Source organism: Heterocephalus glaber, unplaced genomic scaffold (genome assembly GCF_053883595.1).
Source record: "Heterocephalus glaber isolate CG9 unplaced genomic scaffold, H.glaber_assembly_v1.0 deba00001795, whole genome shotgun sequence".
NCBI lineage: Eukaryota > Metazoa > Chordata > Mammalia > Rodentia > Bathyergidae > Heterocephalus > Heterocephalus glaber.
In genome coordinates, this window is record NW_028258476.1 from 3,374,495 (window position 1) to 3,393,364 (window position 18,870).

Consider the following 18,870-nt stretch of genomic DNA (forward strand, 5'->3'; position numbering starts at 1 on the left):
TTAAAAATCTATCAGCTATCCAGGTGCCATGTGGTGGCACATGCCTGTAACCCTAGCACTATGAGTGACTAAAGGAGGAGGATGGAAAATTTGAGCCCAAACTGAGCAACTTAGTGACTCAGCAAGACCCTGTCTCAAAATTTAAAATAAAAAAAGGATTGGGAATGTAGCTCAGTGTGAAGGCTTTGGATCTAGTCCCTAGTACTGAGAAACAAAAAGGAAAAACAAAACAACAAAAACAAACCTGCCTATCAACCAAATGATTTATCAATACCCATAAGATACTGCTTTACATACTACAAAAAGCCTTTTTTTCCTTTAAAAAGAGAAGGCAGCTTAACTTTTCAATAATATAGCTTTTACTGAAGTAAAATAGATAGATGTTAGACAAGTCTCTCGGGAAGCGTTTCTTTTCACAAAGTGTGCTTTTTCCATTGTAGCTGAGCAGTTCTTTCACATAGTACTCAGTGTTTCTCTCTAAGGAAAGGCATTTCTTCCTTATAAACCATTTTCTTAAATGGAGTCATTTTAATTGCTTCTAAAATGTAACCTTTCTGGAGACTCCCAAAATCCGTTTCTAGTTTTTGACAGTTCTAGAATTCCAACTCTAGAAATGTATCCTAAAAAAATGAAGAGTAATCCCCAGTGAGAATGTTTATTTTGCTGTTATTTTGACAGCAAATAACTGGAAATAACATAAATGCCCATTTTTGGAAACTGGTTACCAAAGCCATGGTGTGTTAATACCATGTATAACGGTGTTGGTCAACATTTATCAGCGTACAAGAGTATCAGTGATTATTTGTAAAGTTTTATTCTTCCACTTTACAGTTAGAAACAGATTACAGGATATTATGAAATGATCTCATTTTGTGTCTTTTTAAAAAGTTCACACATATACCTAAGGAATTACTGGTGGTGGTTATGCTTTGGTGGTAAGAGCATAGGTTGGTTTTAATGACCTTCCTTATGCTTACCTGTCTCATCAAATCCTTCATTTTTGCATTGCTGTGGGTCAAACCCAAGGCTTCACACACGCTAGCCAAGCAGCAAGTGTTTTACCACCCCACTAAGGCCCCAGCCCCTGCACTAACAAATCCTCATACAAGTGTGCATCATTGGTTTAATGAGAAAATTTACACATAAAATTAGTTATCAATCATAAGCATAGGTAATTATGATACATATCTATATATAGGTCTATGTCATAATGAAGGTAAAATCAGGTACCAGCATCAAGAGAGTTGCTAAGCTTTGAAAATGGGCCTCCTATATATTGGAAAATAATAGGCTGAAATTCTTTTGCATGGCTGATTAATAAAATTAATTGGGTTGGATATGTGGTACATACACACACACGTGCACGCACACACACACACACACACATTTTCAGTGTCCCTTCTCCCAAAGATGTATGTCAGCAAAAAAAACTTTACATAGAATTTACACTGATATACAACATAGTTGAAGCTCAGGCCCCCTCCAGACCCCTATAATTTATATCAAGCTCCCCTGAGATGAGGCCACTGGACTCTGGGGTTAAGCCAAGACTTTCCCTAGAGGTACAGTCCTTTAGCAGCTGCTGTTGCATACCTTGAACACAGTAAAGTTAGCTGGTTTGAATTAACATAAGGAATTGGGGTTAGATCTGCTCCACACCTGTCATCTCACTCCTGGCCTCCATCCAAACTGAAATTCAAGCCACTGACAGGGCAGCACTTGCCATATGTACCTGGAAGGTATTTTCTCCTTCCTCCCCACCCACTACCAATGTCTGCCCATCTTTGCTGTACCTGTTTGAATGCCTCCTATCCCAGGAAGCCTGCAATCCTCACCCCCAAGTGCCCAGCTCTTCCTGTTTGTAATCTCTCCCTCCAAGGTCCAGAAACTTCTCTGACTCACTGCACCAGAAAGAGTTTCTCACTGCTGCCCTTGACTTTTTTTGTTTATTATTATTATTATTATTATTATTATTATTATTATTATTGCTTGAATTTCTTTTGGACACACATTGGGGATTAACCATGTTAATCTGCTTAAAGTTATATTTATTGATCCATATGTTTCAATCTTCAGGGTGCACTGCTTCTTCCACTGGATATGAGACTTTTCCATCTGCTTACATCTGTGAATGCAGAGGGCAGCACATAGTAGGTGTACAACCTGAGTTTATTCCATTGAAGCCTTCAGGGCCAGAATTCTGTATGATAAATACTGATGGTTGTGAGCCTGCTTAGAACTAGGATTCTGATCCCTAAACCCCTATCTGTTTAAAAGGCATTGATTACATGGGCTGTCTTTGGAGGGAAAAAAGGAGGAAGAGCATCCACCTTGGGTCTCAAGGGCTCAAGGATTCAGAGGCTGCAGGAAAGAATACCAGCCACAGGGCTTTGCTGTGGCCCAGGTGAGCTGGAGGGGGGGGATGGGAGAGCAGCAGAAGAGCAGCCCAGTCCAGTTCTCACCTCTCCAGTGCTGGGGGGAGGAAGGGTTTCTGAGCCCAGTGGGAGGTGGAGGGCCTGGGCTTCCAGTTAGAATTAGCACATGAGGTCGGGGTGAGGCGAGAGCAGTCGTCCCTGTGCCCCACTCCTCTGCAACAGGTCACCTTAGCACTCCTTCTCTTTGCAGCAGTGCACTGTGCCACCACTGAGACAGCTGGGCTTCCAGCGAGCCCTCCTGGGGCAGGCTGGGCTCTGAGCCTGGGGCTTTGGGGAGCAGGAATAGCAGCCTCCTGAATGGGAAGCCCCACAAGGAACAGAGCAGGGAGCCAGGTAGAGCTTGGGGTGGTGAGGAGGAGAGCACTTGAGAGCACCTGGAGCCTCCTGAGATTGCTGCTTCTGCTGCGACATTGCGCAGTGAATGTGTTGAATCTAGAAGAGAAAGAACGTGTGGTTACAAGATGAACTCAGAGTGCTTGGGTGTTTGACTCTCTTGTTCAGGAGCTGGAACTGCCCACAGGGAGCCTAGCAGTAACAACCTGCTAATGTCCATCCCAGGGAAGGGAAATGAATTTCACACAGCTAAACATTTAGGAGGCAAATCCTGGCAGGAATTCTTACACAAATACTTAGTCTTTCACTTAAAAACCTAAAACAAACCACAACCTTGTTGAGCTGATATGATAGTCAACTTTGCCAAGGCCAATGTCTGCTGTGATCAAGCATGAGGAAGACCCAAGTCTCTACTCTTCTTCACTCAGTCTTGATCCGCTCTGAGATCCCCAAGCCTGGATGTCTCCTATGCTGCTCTGGCTTTTCTCTATGGCTTGCCCTCATAGTAGATCATTTGGGGTCCTTTACAGGCACTTCTTCATCCCTCCTTTATCCCTCCCCCAAACCTCTCTTACCTGGCCTATCTACTCCTTGGGAGGACACAATAGGAGAGTCCAGACTGCCTTTACAGCACCTAAGGGACATCCAAGCATCTTTCCACCCCAGAGTAGTCTTACCTTAGAAGACGACAAATGAACAAGCTATCCAGAAAGAGTCTGGAAGCCTTGTGGGGCCAAGAAGGAAGAAGCTTTTTTATACACCCTCCAGGTGAAGCCTCCAGGCTATCTGTTATTGGAGGGCAGCCATGGAGTGGATGATCTATCCGGATGTTTTGCAATTCCCAGGGCTGGATTCCTCAGGTGCAAACAACTGGGATGTGGTTCAAAGAAATTACCATGTAGGTGAGTGATCAGAGGCTGATGCCTTCAGAATGCCTGGGTAGAAGCGTTTGGAAAAGACTTTTCTTGTTTACTCCATCTCATCGTGACTTAATACCCTGAACCCTGTGGGACTTGCTGGGTTCCTTAGCCACACCAGACTCCTACATCTGCTGAATTCTACGGATCTTTCCCATAGCCTCTATAGTTTCTCTGGGTCAAGGTGACCTAGATACATATCTTATCTCCTGTATTATGCCTTGATGACAGGGACTTCATCTTTATCACTTCTGCATTCCTAGAGCTTGGTGTTGGACCTGACATAGAAAAAAATGTTCATTTAATGTTTTTTGAAGGAAATCGTCTACATGCCATTCCAACAGACTTTGTATTTCAGAACCAAAAAATAGAAAAATATAGCCCCGTTCATGTTTGTTTTGTGGATCAGATCTTTACTTCTTTTTACTGAAGGCATCTGTGAACTTGTATTATAACTAGCATGGAGGAATGTGTGAGTGGACTTCACTTTGCATAGCAGTCTGAGAGCAAGATGGAGAGTGAAATGTTTACAAACTCTTCTGTTGCTTAAATGCCAAACCGGGGTTGTGATAATTATCCGGGGATGCTGTGGAAAAGCTTTTCGCAGAGGGAAACAATTTCCTTCATCTTTCATGGGAGTTAATATTACCCCATGTTAGCAGTGGGTACAATTCTGCACCTGTAGGTACATCCATCTCAGAGTCACTGCTGGCCTGCACAGCTAAGCAAGGAGTCCCTACCCCCTGCTGGCAGGGACTGCCTTGCCTGCTTCTGTATTCCCAATGGCTCACATGCACTGCACACCATATTTAAAAAACGCATGACTGAGTGAAAAAACTTGAGCCATCACAAGGGACATTCTGGTTGTAGGAACACTCCTCAAAGGCCTTCAAGTCAGAGATAGGACAGAGGTAAACCACGTTGGGGTGTGGGGTGATGGGATAAAGACTTAACTAGAGTGGAAACCAGGATAAGGTCAGAAGAGGAGCTGCCTTTGGAGCCTCAAATTCAGCAAGCCAAGATTACTAGGGCTTGCCTCCTTCTTCTAGGAAGGCTTTGAGATGAACTTGGGATGAAAGCTCCAGGGAGTGAAGCAGAAGGTGGGAGAATGGCATGAAGCCTATCACATTCCATTAGAAGAGAGAGAGAGAGAGAGAGAGAGAGAGAGAGAGAGAGAGAGAACAAAATTTATGGAGTCTCAGAGATTGGACTCGAAACTTCCTCTATGTTCCTCTGTCTTCCTCATCTTTGCCTCTCAGCCATCAGAAATAACTGGTTACTCCTCAGAAGTGCTTCATGTGCACAAAACATGAGCAGAATGGCAATGTGACTCTGATCTTCATGTACCAGTTGTTCCTTTTCCCCCATTCAAGGCTTGCAGCACATAAATCCTTGTTCCAGAGGCCTCACTCATGAGGAAAGCATTTTCCTGAGCTTAACCAACAAGCCCTACCCTTCTGGTTCCTACCTAAAGGATGAAGATTCTTTCTGGGGGTTCTTCCCTGGGACTTCTCGCAGAGTAAACCAAACATCTCTCCTCCTTCACACCTCTCCATGCCACTGCTGGTAATAAATTGCCCACAGACATCTCTAGTTGCATCATTTTTAGTACAATGAATTTTATCTCATGTGAGATGCTGTTGAGGATTGGCTTCAAAAGAATTTGCACTTGGAAAGGAGCGTATTCAGCATCTAGGTTTGCCTACATTGGGTGAGCACATTTGAGGCACCTGAGATTCACCATCTTCCAAATAGATCCGAAAGCAGGACCCCAGAAATTCCATGCTTTCCTACAATTACTGTTTGCTCTCTTTTTTTTCTGATCCAGGTTGTATTTCAGAGTATGATTCTATCATTTGATATTTATTAAATACTTACTAGGCGCTAGATACAAGACAGAATAGGAGCCCCATCTGGTGTTTCAAAGCTCTCCCCTAAATAGAAAACAGATGCAATAATAAACAGCAAAAGACACTAACTGAAAGATACACAGAGAGGCAAGGGAACTCTGACTGCAGGTAAGGAGTGGAACCAGACATCTCAAATGTAGCACAGGAGTATGATGGTGTCTGGAGAAACGTGGCTCTCACCGATGTTAGGGTCTCAACCTGGTCTGAAGATGACTCCACCCCTGAAAATAATTCTTCTCATCCCTTGTCACTACTAGTAATTCTATTTCTCTGAGCATTAAATGTCCTCAGGTGCCCAGCCTCAAGTGAATTTGCTCTGCTTTTACTTGCCTGGACTTCTCTTTAGCCCCTTTCTCTCTAGTATAATAATAATAATTTAAATATTTCTAAAGTAGCTCCCCAAGTATAGTTTAAATCTCTTTTCTCTCACTTCATTTTTCAATGAACAATTGTCATGATTGTTAAATAATCTTCCAGAAAAATGTTATGTCTTCAGGATAAAGACAAGGCCTGCTTTCAAGGGCCCGTGTACTTGAGACCAGTCCTATCCCTCTAAGTATAGCTCTGTACACTTTTTTCTTTACGTGTCCTCCTCTGTTGTGTGGTGGATTCATTGTCTGATGAAGTGCCTTTTGCCCTTGCATATCTCCATCTGTCTCTCTTCCCCTCCATTTTTCTTTCTCTCTCTTTCTTTTCTGTCTCTTTTTCCTCCTTCCTTCTTTCCTTCTTAAATTTTTTTACCTTGTTCTTTTTCTGAGTACTTCTCTTTTCTTTACCTTCTAGTAATCTATCTTCCAAAGTTTAATTCAAATCCCACATCCTCTGCAGTGGGTTTTTTGAAAATACCTGGCCAAGAAAATTTTCCTGAATATGTTCCCTTTCAGTGTACATAATCTTTCATCATATGTTCTAGTTGTTAGGTTTTTAAAATAATCTCCATCACCAACATTTGCAATAAAAACTTTATGATTTAAATCATAAAGGCCGAATGCCTTCCACGTGTTATATCCCGAGTAGTTAATTAGTTCAGAAAAATACACACCTGACACATGACAAAAGCCAGACATTTACAATGAGTTTCAGAGTATCCATTTTCATACTTTTGAACATCTCAACTATATTTTCTTAGTTCTAGATTTTTACTTAGATTGTATCAAAAATTTTCTACCTCCTAAAGAAAGAGGAATGGAATCTTTAAAAAAAAATTTATATATTTATTGGTACATTTTAGGTAAACAATACATTTACATTTATCATTGGGTGCTTGTACCTGAACATGATGTATCTTGGTTCTTACTTTTTTCCCCATGACCTGTGCACCCTTCACCCCCTCCACCCTTCCCTATTTACATAGACTTTGTTTCCATTTTTTTTTCTTTCTCATAATTTTTCCTTTCCATTCTTCCGTTTCCCCATCTCCTCTCACCACCCCTACACCTTTGGACCTTTTCCTATTTCAAATTATCAATTTTAGTCATTTTCATCCTTATTTACACTTTCAGTTTCTCACACTAGAGAAACTATTCGATATTTGCTCATGTGTGTCCTATTTATTTCACTTAAGAGGATGGCCTCAATATGCATCCATTTAGCTATAAATGACTCTAGTTTCTCGTTCTTTATGGCTGAGTAGTACTGAATTTTCTGAAAAAACCACAACTTCATTATCCAGTTTCCAGTTGACGGGCACTTGGGCTGCTTCCAAGCTTTAGCTATTACAAACTGTGCTGCTATAAACATAGGTGCACATATATCGCTGTGGTATGATTCTTTTAATTTTTTGGGGAAGATACCCAGCAGGGGAATAGTTGGGTCAAATGGGATCTGTAGTCCTAGTTCTTTGAGGTATCTCCATACTGATTTCCACAGTGGTTGCACCAGTCTGCACCCCCACCAACAATGGAGAAGGGTTCATTCTCTCCACACCCCTGCCAGCATTTGTTATTGGTCGATTTCTTGATAGCAGTCATTCTTTTTGGGGTGAGGTGGAATCTCAGTGTTGTTTTCATCTGCATCTCTCAAATGACCAGTGATGTTGAACATTTTTTCATATATTTATTTGCTGTTTTAACTTCTTTGTCTGAGAAATGTCTGTTCATTTTGGATGCCCATTTTGGAATTGGGTCTTTGAATTTGGGGGCTCTGATATTTTTCAATTCTTTATATATTCTCGATAGCAGACCTTTGTCTGAGGTACAGCTGTTAAAAATTTCTTCCCACATTGTAGGTTGTCTCTTAGCTCTGTTGGTGGTTTCTCTTGCAGTGCAGAAGCTTTTTAATATGATGAGATCCCAGTTGTTGATTCTTTGTGCTAGCTCCTGTGCTACTGAAGATTTGTTCATAAAGTCTTTTCCTATGCCAGTGTCATCAAGAGTTCTACCTAACTTATCTTCCAGCAAGTTTAGTGTTTCTGTCCTAATATTTAGATTTTTAATCCACTTTGATCTTAGTTTAGTGCACAGTGATAGGTATGGGTCTAGTTTTAATCTTTGGCAGGTTGAAATCTAGCTTTTCCAACACCATTTATTAAAGAGGCTATCTTTCCTCCAATGAGAGTGTTGGCTCCTTTGTCAAAGATGAGGTGGCTGAGTATGTCTGGCATTGTTTCTGCATCTTCTAATCTATTCCACTAAACTTCAGGTCTGTTTCTTTGCCAGTACCATGCTGTTTTTATCACAGTAGATTTGTAGTATAATTTCAAGTTGGGGATTGTGATACTCCCAGCCATGTCTCTGTTGCCTAGAATTGTTTTTGCTATTCTGAGTTTCTTCTGCTTCCAAATGAAGTTTTGGATTGTTTTCTCTAGTTCTGTGAAGTATATTGTTGGAATTTCAATTGGCATTGCATTAAATCTAATAGTAGTTTTGGAAGTATGGCCATTTTCAATATATTGGTTCCTTCTACCCAGGAACAAGGGATATCTTTGCATTTTCTTATATCCTCTTCGATCTCCTTCTTCAGAGTGCTGTAGTTTTCAGTGTAGAGTTCTTTTGCTTCCTTTGTTAGATTGATTCCTAGATATTTCAGTTTTTTAGAGGCTATTGTAAAAGGAATTATTTCCCAAATTTCTCTCTCAATGGGTCTGCTATTTGTGTATAAGAAGGCTATTGTTTTTTGAGTGTTGACCTTATATCCAGGTACTCTACTGAATCTCTCAATTAGATCTAGAAGACTTTTGATTGAGTTTTTTGGTTCTTCTATGTAAAGTATCATATCATCAGCAAATAATGACAGTTTAACTTCTTCCTTTCCTATCTTTATTCCTTTCATTTCTTTCTCTTTTCTAATTGCTATGGCTAATGTTTCCAGAACAATATTGAACAGGAGTGGTGATAGTGGGCATCCTTGTCTTGTAACTGATTTTAGCATGAAAGTTTTCAGTTTTTGACCATTTAGTATGATGTTGGCTGTTGGTTTTTCATAGATAGCCTTAATCAGGTTGAGATAAAGACCTTCTATTCCAATTTTCTGTAGTGTTTTTATCATGAATGGGTGTTGGATTTTGTCAAATGCCTTTTCTGCATCTATTGAGATGATCATATGTTTTTTGTCCTTCACTCTGTTAATATTGTGTATTGCATTTATTGATTTATGGATGTTGAACCATCCTTGCATCCCTGGGATAAATCTGCCTTGGTCAGGGTGTATGATCTTCTTGATGACACTCTGTATTCTGTTTGCCAATATCTTGTTGAGGATTTTTGCATCTATTGTTCATTAGGGAGATTGGTCTGTAGTTCTCTTTTTGGGTTGGGTCTTTCCCTGGTTTTGGACTCAAAGTAACACTTGCTTCCAGGAATGAATTTGGAAACCTTACTTCCCTTTCAATTTCTTTGATGAGTTTAAAGAGTAATGGTGATAGTTCTTCTTTAAATGTCTTGTATAATTCTGCAGTGAAAGGGCTGGGGATTTAGCTCAGTGGTTTCACCACCTGCTGCACAAGCACAAGGACCCGAGTTCAATCCTCAGTACCAAAAAAAAAAAAAAAAAAAAATTCTGCAGTGAAGCCATCAGGACCTGGGCTTTTCTTTGTTGGTAAAGTTTTTATTACATCTTCAATTTTGCTCATTGTTATTCGGGTGTTTAGAATTTCTATATCTTCTTCATTTAACTTTGGCAATTCGTATGTATCTAGGAATCTGTCCATTTCTTCTGTGTTTTCCATTTTATTAGAGTACATGTTCTCAAAGTAGGCATTGATGATCCTCTGGATTTCTGCTGGATCTGTTGTGGCTTCACCTTTTTCGTTCTTAATTGCATGGATTTGAGCCTTTTCTTTCCTTTTTTTGATGAGGTTGACTAAAGGTTTATTGATTTTATTTATTCTTTCAAAAGACCAACTCTTTGATTCATTGATTTTTTTGTATCATTCTCTTAGTCTCCATTGCATTGATTTCTGCTCTGATCTTTATAATTTCCTTTCTTGTACGAGCTTTGGGTTTGTTATTCCCTTCTGTTTCTAGGATCTTGAGGTTCTGCATTATTTAACTGAGTTCTCTCTGTTTTCCTAATATGGGCATTCACTGCTATGAATTTTTCCACATAGAACTGCTTTTATTGTGTCCCACAGATTCCTGTATGTTGTACTGGCATTATCATTTACTTGTAGAAACTATCTAATTTCTTCTTTAATTTCCTCTGTCACCCATTGGTTGTTCAGGAGGGTGTTATTCAATTTGCATGTGTTTGTGGGTGTTTTGTGGTTTCTTATATCATTGATCTCCAATTTTATTGCACTATGGTCTGATAATATATGGGGGTAACTTCAGTTCTTTTACATTTATTTAGATATGTCCTATGAGCTAGCATGTGATCTATTTTGGAGAGTGACTTGTGTGCAGCTGAAAAGAATGTGTATTTTGATTTTGTGGGGTGGAAAAGTCTGTAAACATCTATTAAGTCCATTTGTTCAATAGCTTGGTTCAGTTCTAGAATTTCATTGTTTGTTTTCTAGGTGATCTGTCTATTTGTGATAGAGGGGTGTTGAGGTCCCCCACTACAATTGTATTAGAGCTTATTTGGTTTTTCATGTCCATTAATATTTGTTTTGTATAGTTGGGGGCATTCGTATTTGGTGCATATATATTTAGGATTGTCATCTCTTCCTCTTGGATTGTTCCCTTCACAAGTATGTAGTGACCATCTTTGTCTCTATTAATTAGTTTTGGTTTGAAATCTACTTTGTCTGCAAATAAGATTGCTATGCTTGCTTTTTTCTGGGTTCCTGTCGTGTGGAGAACTGTTATCCATCCTTTTATTTTCAGTCTATGGATTTTGTTTTGAGTTAGATGTGTTTCTTGTATATAGCATATTGCTGGGTTTTGCTTCTTAATCCATTCTGTCAGTCTATTTCTTTTGATTGGTGAATTGAAGCCATTAACATTGATAGTTACAATTGAGAGATATTGACTCATCTTTGTCATTATGTTTTACTGTTGTTGGCTCTTTATTTCTTATTTTCCCCCCTTTCCCTTTAGTGTCTTACCTTGCGTGGTGTCTTCTCTCTGTTGGGCCTTATGGAGCTGTGACATTCATTGTCTTTTTCTAGGATATTGCTTAAAACTGTTTGGAGTGAGGGTTTGGTGTTCATGAAATTTCTCAGGTGTTCTTTGTGGTGAAAGTATCTAATTTCCCCATTGATTTTTGAAAGATAATTTTGCTGGATACAACAGTCTAGGTTGGAAGTTATTTTCTTTTAGGGCTTGAAATACTTCACTCCAGGCTCTCCTTGATTTGAGGGTTTGTGTTGAGAAATCTGCTGTGATTCTGATGAGCTTTCCTTTGTAGGTGATTTGTTTCTTCTCTCTAACTGCCTGTAGGATTTTGTTCTTCTGTTGGGTTTCTGGGATCTTGACTATTATATGTCTAGGTGTAGATTTTTTTTTTGGTCATGGCTAGTTGGAGTTCTATATGCCTCACTTATCTGTATGTCCAATTCTCTACCTCTGTCCAGGAAGTTTTCTATTATTACCTCTGTGAACAGTTTTTTTTTATGTCAAATGTACTTTCTCCTGTTTTTTGGTGAACTCCTATCAGTCTTATGTTATTCTTCTTTGCATCATCTAGCAACTGTTGGATTGATTTGTCATGGTCCCTTACTATCTTTAAGAAATCTCTTTTTTCATGGTCCTTAGCTTCAATTTGGTCTTCTATATCTGATATTCTCTCTTCAGATCCTCTTAGTCTGCTCTGCATGCTTTCAATGGAGTTTTTAATCTCCTAAATATCTGTTTGAATCTATTTCATGGATTCCATTTCTTTCTTATGTTGGGTGATCATCATTTCCATTTCTTTCTTGTGCTGGGCATTCATGGCTTCCAGCATGTTTCTGATCTCATCTATTTTCTTATCTGTTTCTGCTCTAGAGCCTCTAACCATGTCTTTCACTCTGCTCACCATCTCTGTATTTATCTGGGAGATTATTTCTGCTTTGAGTTTTTCTAGAGCCTCATGCATCTGCTTTGTTACTTCCTGTGCTATCAGTTCAGGGTGTCCAGGTGGTTGATTATCAGACTTTTCCACCTCATTTCCCCTAGAATTTCCCTTTTGTGGCATGGAAGCCTGCATTTGTGCCTTGCTTAAATGTCTTCTCATTTTTGTTTTTGGTACTGTCCTTGGTTTAATTCCTGAGTTGATATTTCAAAATTGCTTAATGTAGGTATCTTTGTTGCTTTTGTTTAAAACCCTTGTGGAATGAGTGCTTTTCAGAGGTGTCTTCCAGATATAGCTTGTGTTTGGGTTTTGAGACTCTAATGACTCTGAGGCTATTTTATTTTCCTTATACCAGGAAGGAAAACTGATTAGATCGATCACAGCATGTTAGCCCAAATGATACAATCATCAATACCATAGCATCAAGCACAGCTTAGAAAATGATAATTTGTGGTAATTATTAATCTGTCACATTTAACTATGTGAATTAAATTAAAACCGAGGACCAACCCAACATATGTTTATAGTGAATAAACTCTTCAGTATAATATCTTTCCCCTTCTGGGTGGGGAGTTAGAAGGAGTTGGGGAGGGAGGGACAGGTAGAAAGATCAAGAAAGATTAGCGGTGAGGCCAGAAGACACAGGAAGATCACACAAACTCTAAGAAGTTGTTAAAGGCAAGAGAAAAAGGCAGAATGAAAGAACAAAGATGTGAACAGAATCACCTAACAGCAACAGGGAGGCTATATACCGTATTTACTTTCCTTTAAACCTAATGATAATCAAGAGAAGGAAAAAGAGAAGAAAAGAAAAATAGAGGAGAAATCTGAATTCAGTGCAGAAAGGAACAAATGGGGAGATGAAGAGCAATGTGGGACAGTGAGAGAATGGGTGAGAGAGAGAGAGATAAAGAAAAGATAAAAAAGAAAAGAAAAACAACTAAAAATTCAAAAGGAGTAGAAAAAAGTAAAAGTTAAGAATTAAAAATAAGAGAAAAAAAATTTTTTTTTTTTTTGCTAATAGCAAAAAATAAAAATGATGGACCTCCTTCAGGGTATGTCTCTGCTGTCACAGTAGGCAACGTAGGCATCCACGTGCCTGTACGAGTCAATGAGTCTCAGTAAGCCAGCAGCAGACCTGTAAGATTCAGGCAGATTTCTGGCTGCTAGTCCCAAGTTGAGCTCCCTGTCCTCCTGCAGGGTTGAACTCTGCGAATTTCTACTGCAGGTTCCAGTCACCCTTCCCCTGAAAATAGTGCAGGTTTTGATGGGAGGTAATGGTCCGAGGTGATGATCCTTCCAACTTACCAAGTACGGTGGTCTGGTGTGCCTTTATTGTAGAGATTCTCTTTACTTTTCCTCTGAGCTTCAGTTTTCATCGAGGAGCCTGAGAAGCCCTCTTTCTGTTACTAACTTCTGCTCTATCTTGTGGCCCTCAGGACAAGAGCCTTTATAATCCCCTGTGCCTCTGTAGTGTGGGACCAGGTAGCAGAAGAGCCGGAAGGCCAGGGGGAGGGGGGAGTGGGACTGGGCCTTGCAGGCGCCTGAGCGGTGCCGGATAGGGGCGGGGCTCCAAGCCACACCTGGGACCTCACCATGGTGTGGGTGGGGCCCAGGACAGAGCAGGGTAGCTTCACGCTGCTTGGCTCACCTACTTGCACTGGCTGGTGGCGTGGAGCAGAGCGCCGGATCAGGAATGGAATCTTTTGAGATTTGCAGAAAAATAATTAAAACGTTATTCATCTAAATCACTAGACAAATAACCAAACAAAAAGGGTCGTGGAGGATCAATACATAGAAGCGATATCGTAGTATCAATAATGACCATTTTTCAACAGAAAAACAGTTTTGTCAGCAAACAAACCAGAAAGTGTGGCTGTTACACAGAAAAAGTAGCACGAAAAAGGAACTATCCTCGATAAGGTTGGACTTAACGGCAAAGACTTTAAAACAGCCAGGATAGACTGGGGATTTAGCTCAGTGGTTTTGGTGCCTGCTGCGCAAGCACAAGGACTCGAGTTCGATCCCCGGTACCAAAAAAACCCCCCAAACAGCCAGTATAGTTATATATAAAGAATTAGAGAAAGCCATGCTTAAGAAATAAGAGAAGGTATGATAATATCTTTTCAAATAAAATGTCAACGAGCAGGTAAAAATTATTTTTTAAAAAGAATTACGTGGAAATTTTAGAGTTTAAACTAGAGGGCTCCACAGTGTATTTTAATGGAAGACAAGAATCAGCAAGTAAAATAGATGAGTAGAGTTAATGCAATGTAAAGAGCACAGAGGAAAAAACAGTAAAGAAAAGTGACTAAAACTTCAGAAAAGTTTGAGCTGCTAGTAAGCACTAGTAAGCACAGTAACATGTGTTTTATAATTATCAGTAACAGGGTAGAGGAAGAAGCAGAAAAAAATGACAGAAAATGCCTCAAATATGATGAAACCATTATTCTACCCATTTAAAAAGATCAACAAACTCAAACTAAGATAAAACATGAAGAGATTCACATCCAGACACACCATGGTAAATGCACAGAGAAAAAGTATGGAAAGAAATTCTCAAAAACAGCAAAATTAAAATGACATTACTTACAAGAACACTCCCAAAATAGTTATAGGTGACTTGTCATTGAAAACAAAGAAGGTAGAGGCATTAGAATGTCATTTTTAAAATAGTGGAAACAAAACAGCAAGAATAACCCAATAAAACAAAGTTGTCAGTGAAAACTGTCTTTATACATAAAGATGGATGGAAGAAAATTGAGTCAATAAATAAAACCACAGGGATTCAAACATGGCTGAATAGAGGAGGCGCCACATTGGAGCTGCTCAGAGAACATCAACTAAAAACATGGGTAATTGGAAGAAAGGGGGGGACATGCATCCTGATGCCAAAATCAATCTGAAATAAGAGACTTGTAGATCAAGCAAAACATAAGCATAGGACTTTATAAAACAATTATCCAGCCCATGGGGCTGCCCTGAGTCTACTGTCTGCACAGAGAGCAGGAACTGCCATTCTGAGGAAATTCCCAACAAATAATAATATAATAGCTAACTCTTGGAAGCAACACAAATTCTCATCAACTTATGAATGGATAAAGAAGATGTGTTTTTTTTTATACAATGGAGCACTACTCAGCTATAAAGAAGGACAGATTTGAGACATTTATAGTTAAATGGATGCACCTAGAGACCATACTCTTTAGTGAAATAAATTTGACACACATGTATAAATATCACATTGTCTCTGTGGTATGAGAAACTGAAAGTGTAAATAAGGAAGAAAATGTGTAATAGATATTGTGAAATAGGAAGAAAATACTCAAATAGGAATGGGCACAAGGAAAGGAGGAGAGGGAAAGAAAGGAAGGGAAAAGAAAAATAAAGGAGAAAAGAACGATAAAATGGAAACAAAGCTCCTGTAAATAAGAAAGGGGAAAGGGGTGGAAGGAAGGAAAGGAGAAGAGGAAATAATAAGCATCAAGATATATCATGTACAGGTACAAATTCCATATGGTGAATATGATCAGTATGTATATCTAAATCATACCAATAAACTTAATTAATTATAAAAAATAAAATCACGTTAGAAAAAATAAATAAAACAACAGACTTATGGTCCATTCATTTTTGACAAGGGTGTCAAAAATTTTGACTATTTCACTAAGGAAAATAATAGTATTTCAACAAATGATGCAAGGACATCTAGAAACCTGCAAGCAAAAGAATGAAGTCAATTCCATACCTCACAACATTTAAAAAAATTCAAAATGGATCAAGAATCTGAGAAGCTAAAATAATAAAACTCTAAGAAGGAACTGTCTAAGAAAACTATGTCCTTGTGGGAAAACACAGAAGGTTCATGGAACCTTCGTCTGAATATTCGTATGGCGTGTGCCTTTAGGAAACACTCTGTCTGAGGGGAAACACACCCTAGGGTCTTTTGGGACCCTCTTGGAGAATATAAGATTCTTTTGTCTAGAAATTCCAGTGTAGATACTGCAGTGGTCATGTGTTAATTTGGGTAGCAATTAACTTCATACTTGTTTGTGTGTTAGTTGAATTAGTTGGGGGGATTTCCAATATATGTACCTTTTTCTGCTGTCAAAGGGAATGTATTCCCCTTCCAGCCTCCTAGAATAATCCAGGAGCAGGCACCTGACTCTCTGCACTTTGGACTAAAATTCCCTCATGGGATTTTGAATGTTAGGGACTGAGCAAAGATGCGGGTCATCTAGAGGCCACACTAACCAGAGCAGGTGTGAAGCAGGCACCAGTGTGTCCTGGCGCTATCTTGCTAAGTTCTGGTCTCCCAGACACCTCTGTGTCTTCATGGATTAAAGAAAACAAATAAATAACAACATCGTGGTCATTTAGCGTCACAATACAATTAATGACAAATAATAAATACAAAGTAAAATTAACAATGACTAAATCTCATGTAACATATATCATTGAAAAAAGTTTGAATGAAAAATCAGAACTTTTTTATAGAATATAAAGATGAAATATTTGACTGAAATTTGTTCTTGAAACTCAGCAGAGAAAAGAGGAGACTCAGGGCTAGAGCCCTTAATTTCTTCGTATGGATTTTTAATTTTTTATCATGTTTGTTTTATGTTATATTCATATTCCTAGTTAGAATTAGCTAAGGTTCATGATCTACTTGCAGAAATTTCATGACTAGTTTTCTAAAAGTGTTTTTACTGAAAGGACTAGAAATTTGAAGGTTAGGCAATATCATCAGCGGGAGGGAAAACAGACCACGAAAGGGATGGAGAGGAGACATCTGTCTCCCTGCTGTGACCCAGAGACCACATTGCTCTTTGAAGAGAGACCCAAGTCCAGGCCACTGAGTTCATGAACGACACCAAGAGAGAGAGGAGCTGCATAGGATTTCACATGACATCTGACGTTAGATGAGGCAAAGCCATTTTTCTCTCATCTGCTCCCTCCCTTAACCATGTGACTGGTACGTGTTTGATTTCCAAGGGCTCCAGGCAGCAGCACAGGATACAGCACTAGAAGGAATACTGGAGACACAAGAACACAAGGAACAGTTTACAGCAAGAAGGTGATCATCAGTTGTCTTTATTATTACACTTGAGGTTGAAAACTGCTAGGAACTGAGCTGGGAAATGGGCTGGAGCCTGTAGGTTTAGAGATACCCAGTAGAGAAAAGAGACAGTGTCAGAAGTCAGTAGACAAGTTCTTCGGAAGAACATTCCGGCCTCTGGATCCCAGGACAAAAGCATCCATTAGGCCACAGCTCAGGCCTAGGAGGAAGAAGACAAGGAGGAAATATTTGACCACGTGCTTCATTGAAGTCTGCTTATCTGGGCTCAGGGTCCACTTCAGCAGCAGCCTCCAGACTGCTGGCTGCTGCCCCCTCCACAGCAGCTGGAGCCCCCTGAGGGCTGGCTGCAGCAGCCAGAGCTCTGGAGTCTGTGGCAGTGGGACCTGCGGCGCCTGTGGTGACTCAGGCAGCAGCCACCACCCCCAGAGCTGCAGCAGCCTGAGGAGCTGGAGCCACAGCAGCCCCCAGAGCTGACACTGCAGCAGGACGAGACTGGGGGGCACTCAGGGGGACCCTTTGGGAGGCACTTGGGAGGAGGCTGGCACTGCTGCTGGTTCGGCTGGCAGGACATCTGGGCAGCCGATCAGGGGTTCTGGAGCTGAGGGAGAGTCAAATCCACGTCAGGCCCAGGATACAGAGCTCTCCTTTATTATCTTTTTATTAGTATTTATTTCCTTACATTTACCAAGATTATTCAAGGCACATTGTAGAGAAATTACCTCTTAATGCTTCCATACTATTCATCAGAGTAGAAATAAAGAGTTATCTTCTAAAGAGAGAAATAAGAACAACTGTATTTGCCATAATTCGATGTTCTTTAAGTGGAGAAAGAAAACTGGCATTCACAAAGTCTAGCTTAATCTACATTTTTACAGGGACCAGAAATTTTAAAAATGTCCAATCTGGGAGCCAGTTTAGAGTTGCAATTCTCCTTGATAAGAAATAAATAAAGGTTCTCTTTTGGAGAAACTTCCCAAATAGCTCTATTTAGCAGACACATGTTAGCACACACATATAAGATATATGACAATTATATACGTATCTGATTATATATTATATTGCAGTCAGAATTTCAACCCTATGAACTGGTTACTTCAAATCATTTCATAAGTGGAGAAATTAGGCTCCATGCTAGTTGTGGCAAGAAAAATGTGACCCTAGGTTTTCTGCTCCTCCATCCTCTGATCCCACAGCCTTCTCCATTGACCTCCTTGGCACCATGAATTTCATCTTGGCATTCACTGTGCAGCTCTGGTGCTCAGACCCACTCCTGACCAACTAAATGACACTTGATGAGGAAAAGGTGTCAGGTCTCCGTTATCAAACTCCCCTGGTCTCCACTCTTTAAGAACCACAGCGATCCCAGAACAGGCTTTGAGAACAGAGTAGAATTGATTTTCCAATGTCAGTTTCTCTGAATGGAAGAACTGTTTTAATTTATCTTCAATTTGAGAGAGTCAAAAGGATACAGAAGAAACTTAGCTGTGAGTATGGAGCACACACAGATCCTTCACAGTGCTTCCATCTTTCCTGCTTCACAGCTCATCCTCCTCCATCAGCGCTTCTAGACCTGTATCCCTCTGCCTTCCCAGCTCCTCCCTGCTCTGAATGCCCTGCTAAGCCTCCTCCTGCTCCGAGGAAGCCCTTGTTCTTGTTCCCAGTGGACACTTACCAAGGTCAGAGGCAGGACAAGGTCTGTGGACACCTCAGGATGTGAGCGGATGGAAATGCTCTGGCCCTGAGCCCTTTTATCTGGGCCTTGG

At 40.1% G+C, this 18,870-nt stretch overlaps 1 protein-coding gene and 1 long non-coding RNA gene across 3 annotated transcripts; both read right to left on the reverse strand.

Annotated features, from left to right (window-relative positions):
• Positions 1-485: 485 nt before the first annotated feature.
• On the reverse strand, positions 486-3,563 carry Lce6a (late cornified envelope 6A). 2 transcript variants are annotated; one of them, XR_015448143.1, is made up of 3 exons: positions 3,446-3,563; positions 2,463-2,867; positions 486-2,125 (listed from the first exon to the last, which is right to left on the reverse strand). XR_015448143.1 is itself a non-coding variant. In XM_087203433.1 (2 exons), exon 2 carries the CDS (start codon positions 2,844-2,846, stop codon positions 2,604-2,606), a length of 243 nt encoding a protein of 80 aa, XP_087059559.1. In that variant the 5' UTR covers positions 2,847-2,867; positions 3,446-3,563; the 3' UTR covers positions 2,154-2,603. The 2 variants fall into 2 exon arrangements, 1 of the variants encoding a protein (XP_087059559.1); XM_087203433.1 differs by lacking the exon at positions 486-2,125 and having other exon boundaries at positions 2,154-2,867.
• Positions 3,564-17,105: 13,542 nt separating this feature from the next.
• On the reverse strand, positions 17,106-18,870 carry LOC147820829 (uncharacterized). Its single transcript, XR_015448150.1, has 2 exons — positions 18,780-18,870; positions 17,106-17,306 (listed from the first exon to the last, which is right to left on the reverse strand). It is a non-coding gene; the product is annotated as an uncharacterized LOC147820829 (long non-coding RNA).

Coding starts and splice junctions, on each gene's coding strand:
- Lce6a (XM_087203433.1), bottom strand. CDS start 2,846: ATGTCGCAGCAGAAGCAGCAATCTCAGGAGGCTCCAGGTGCTCTCAAG.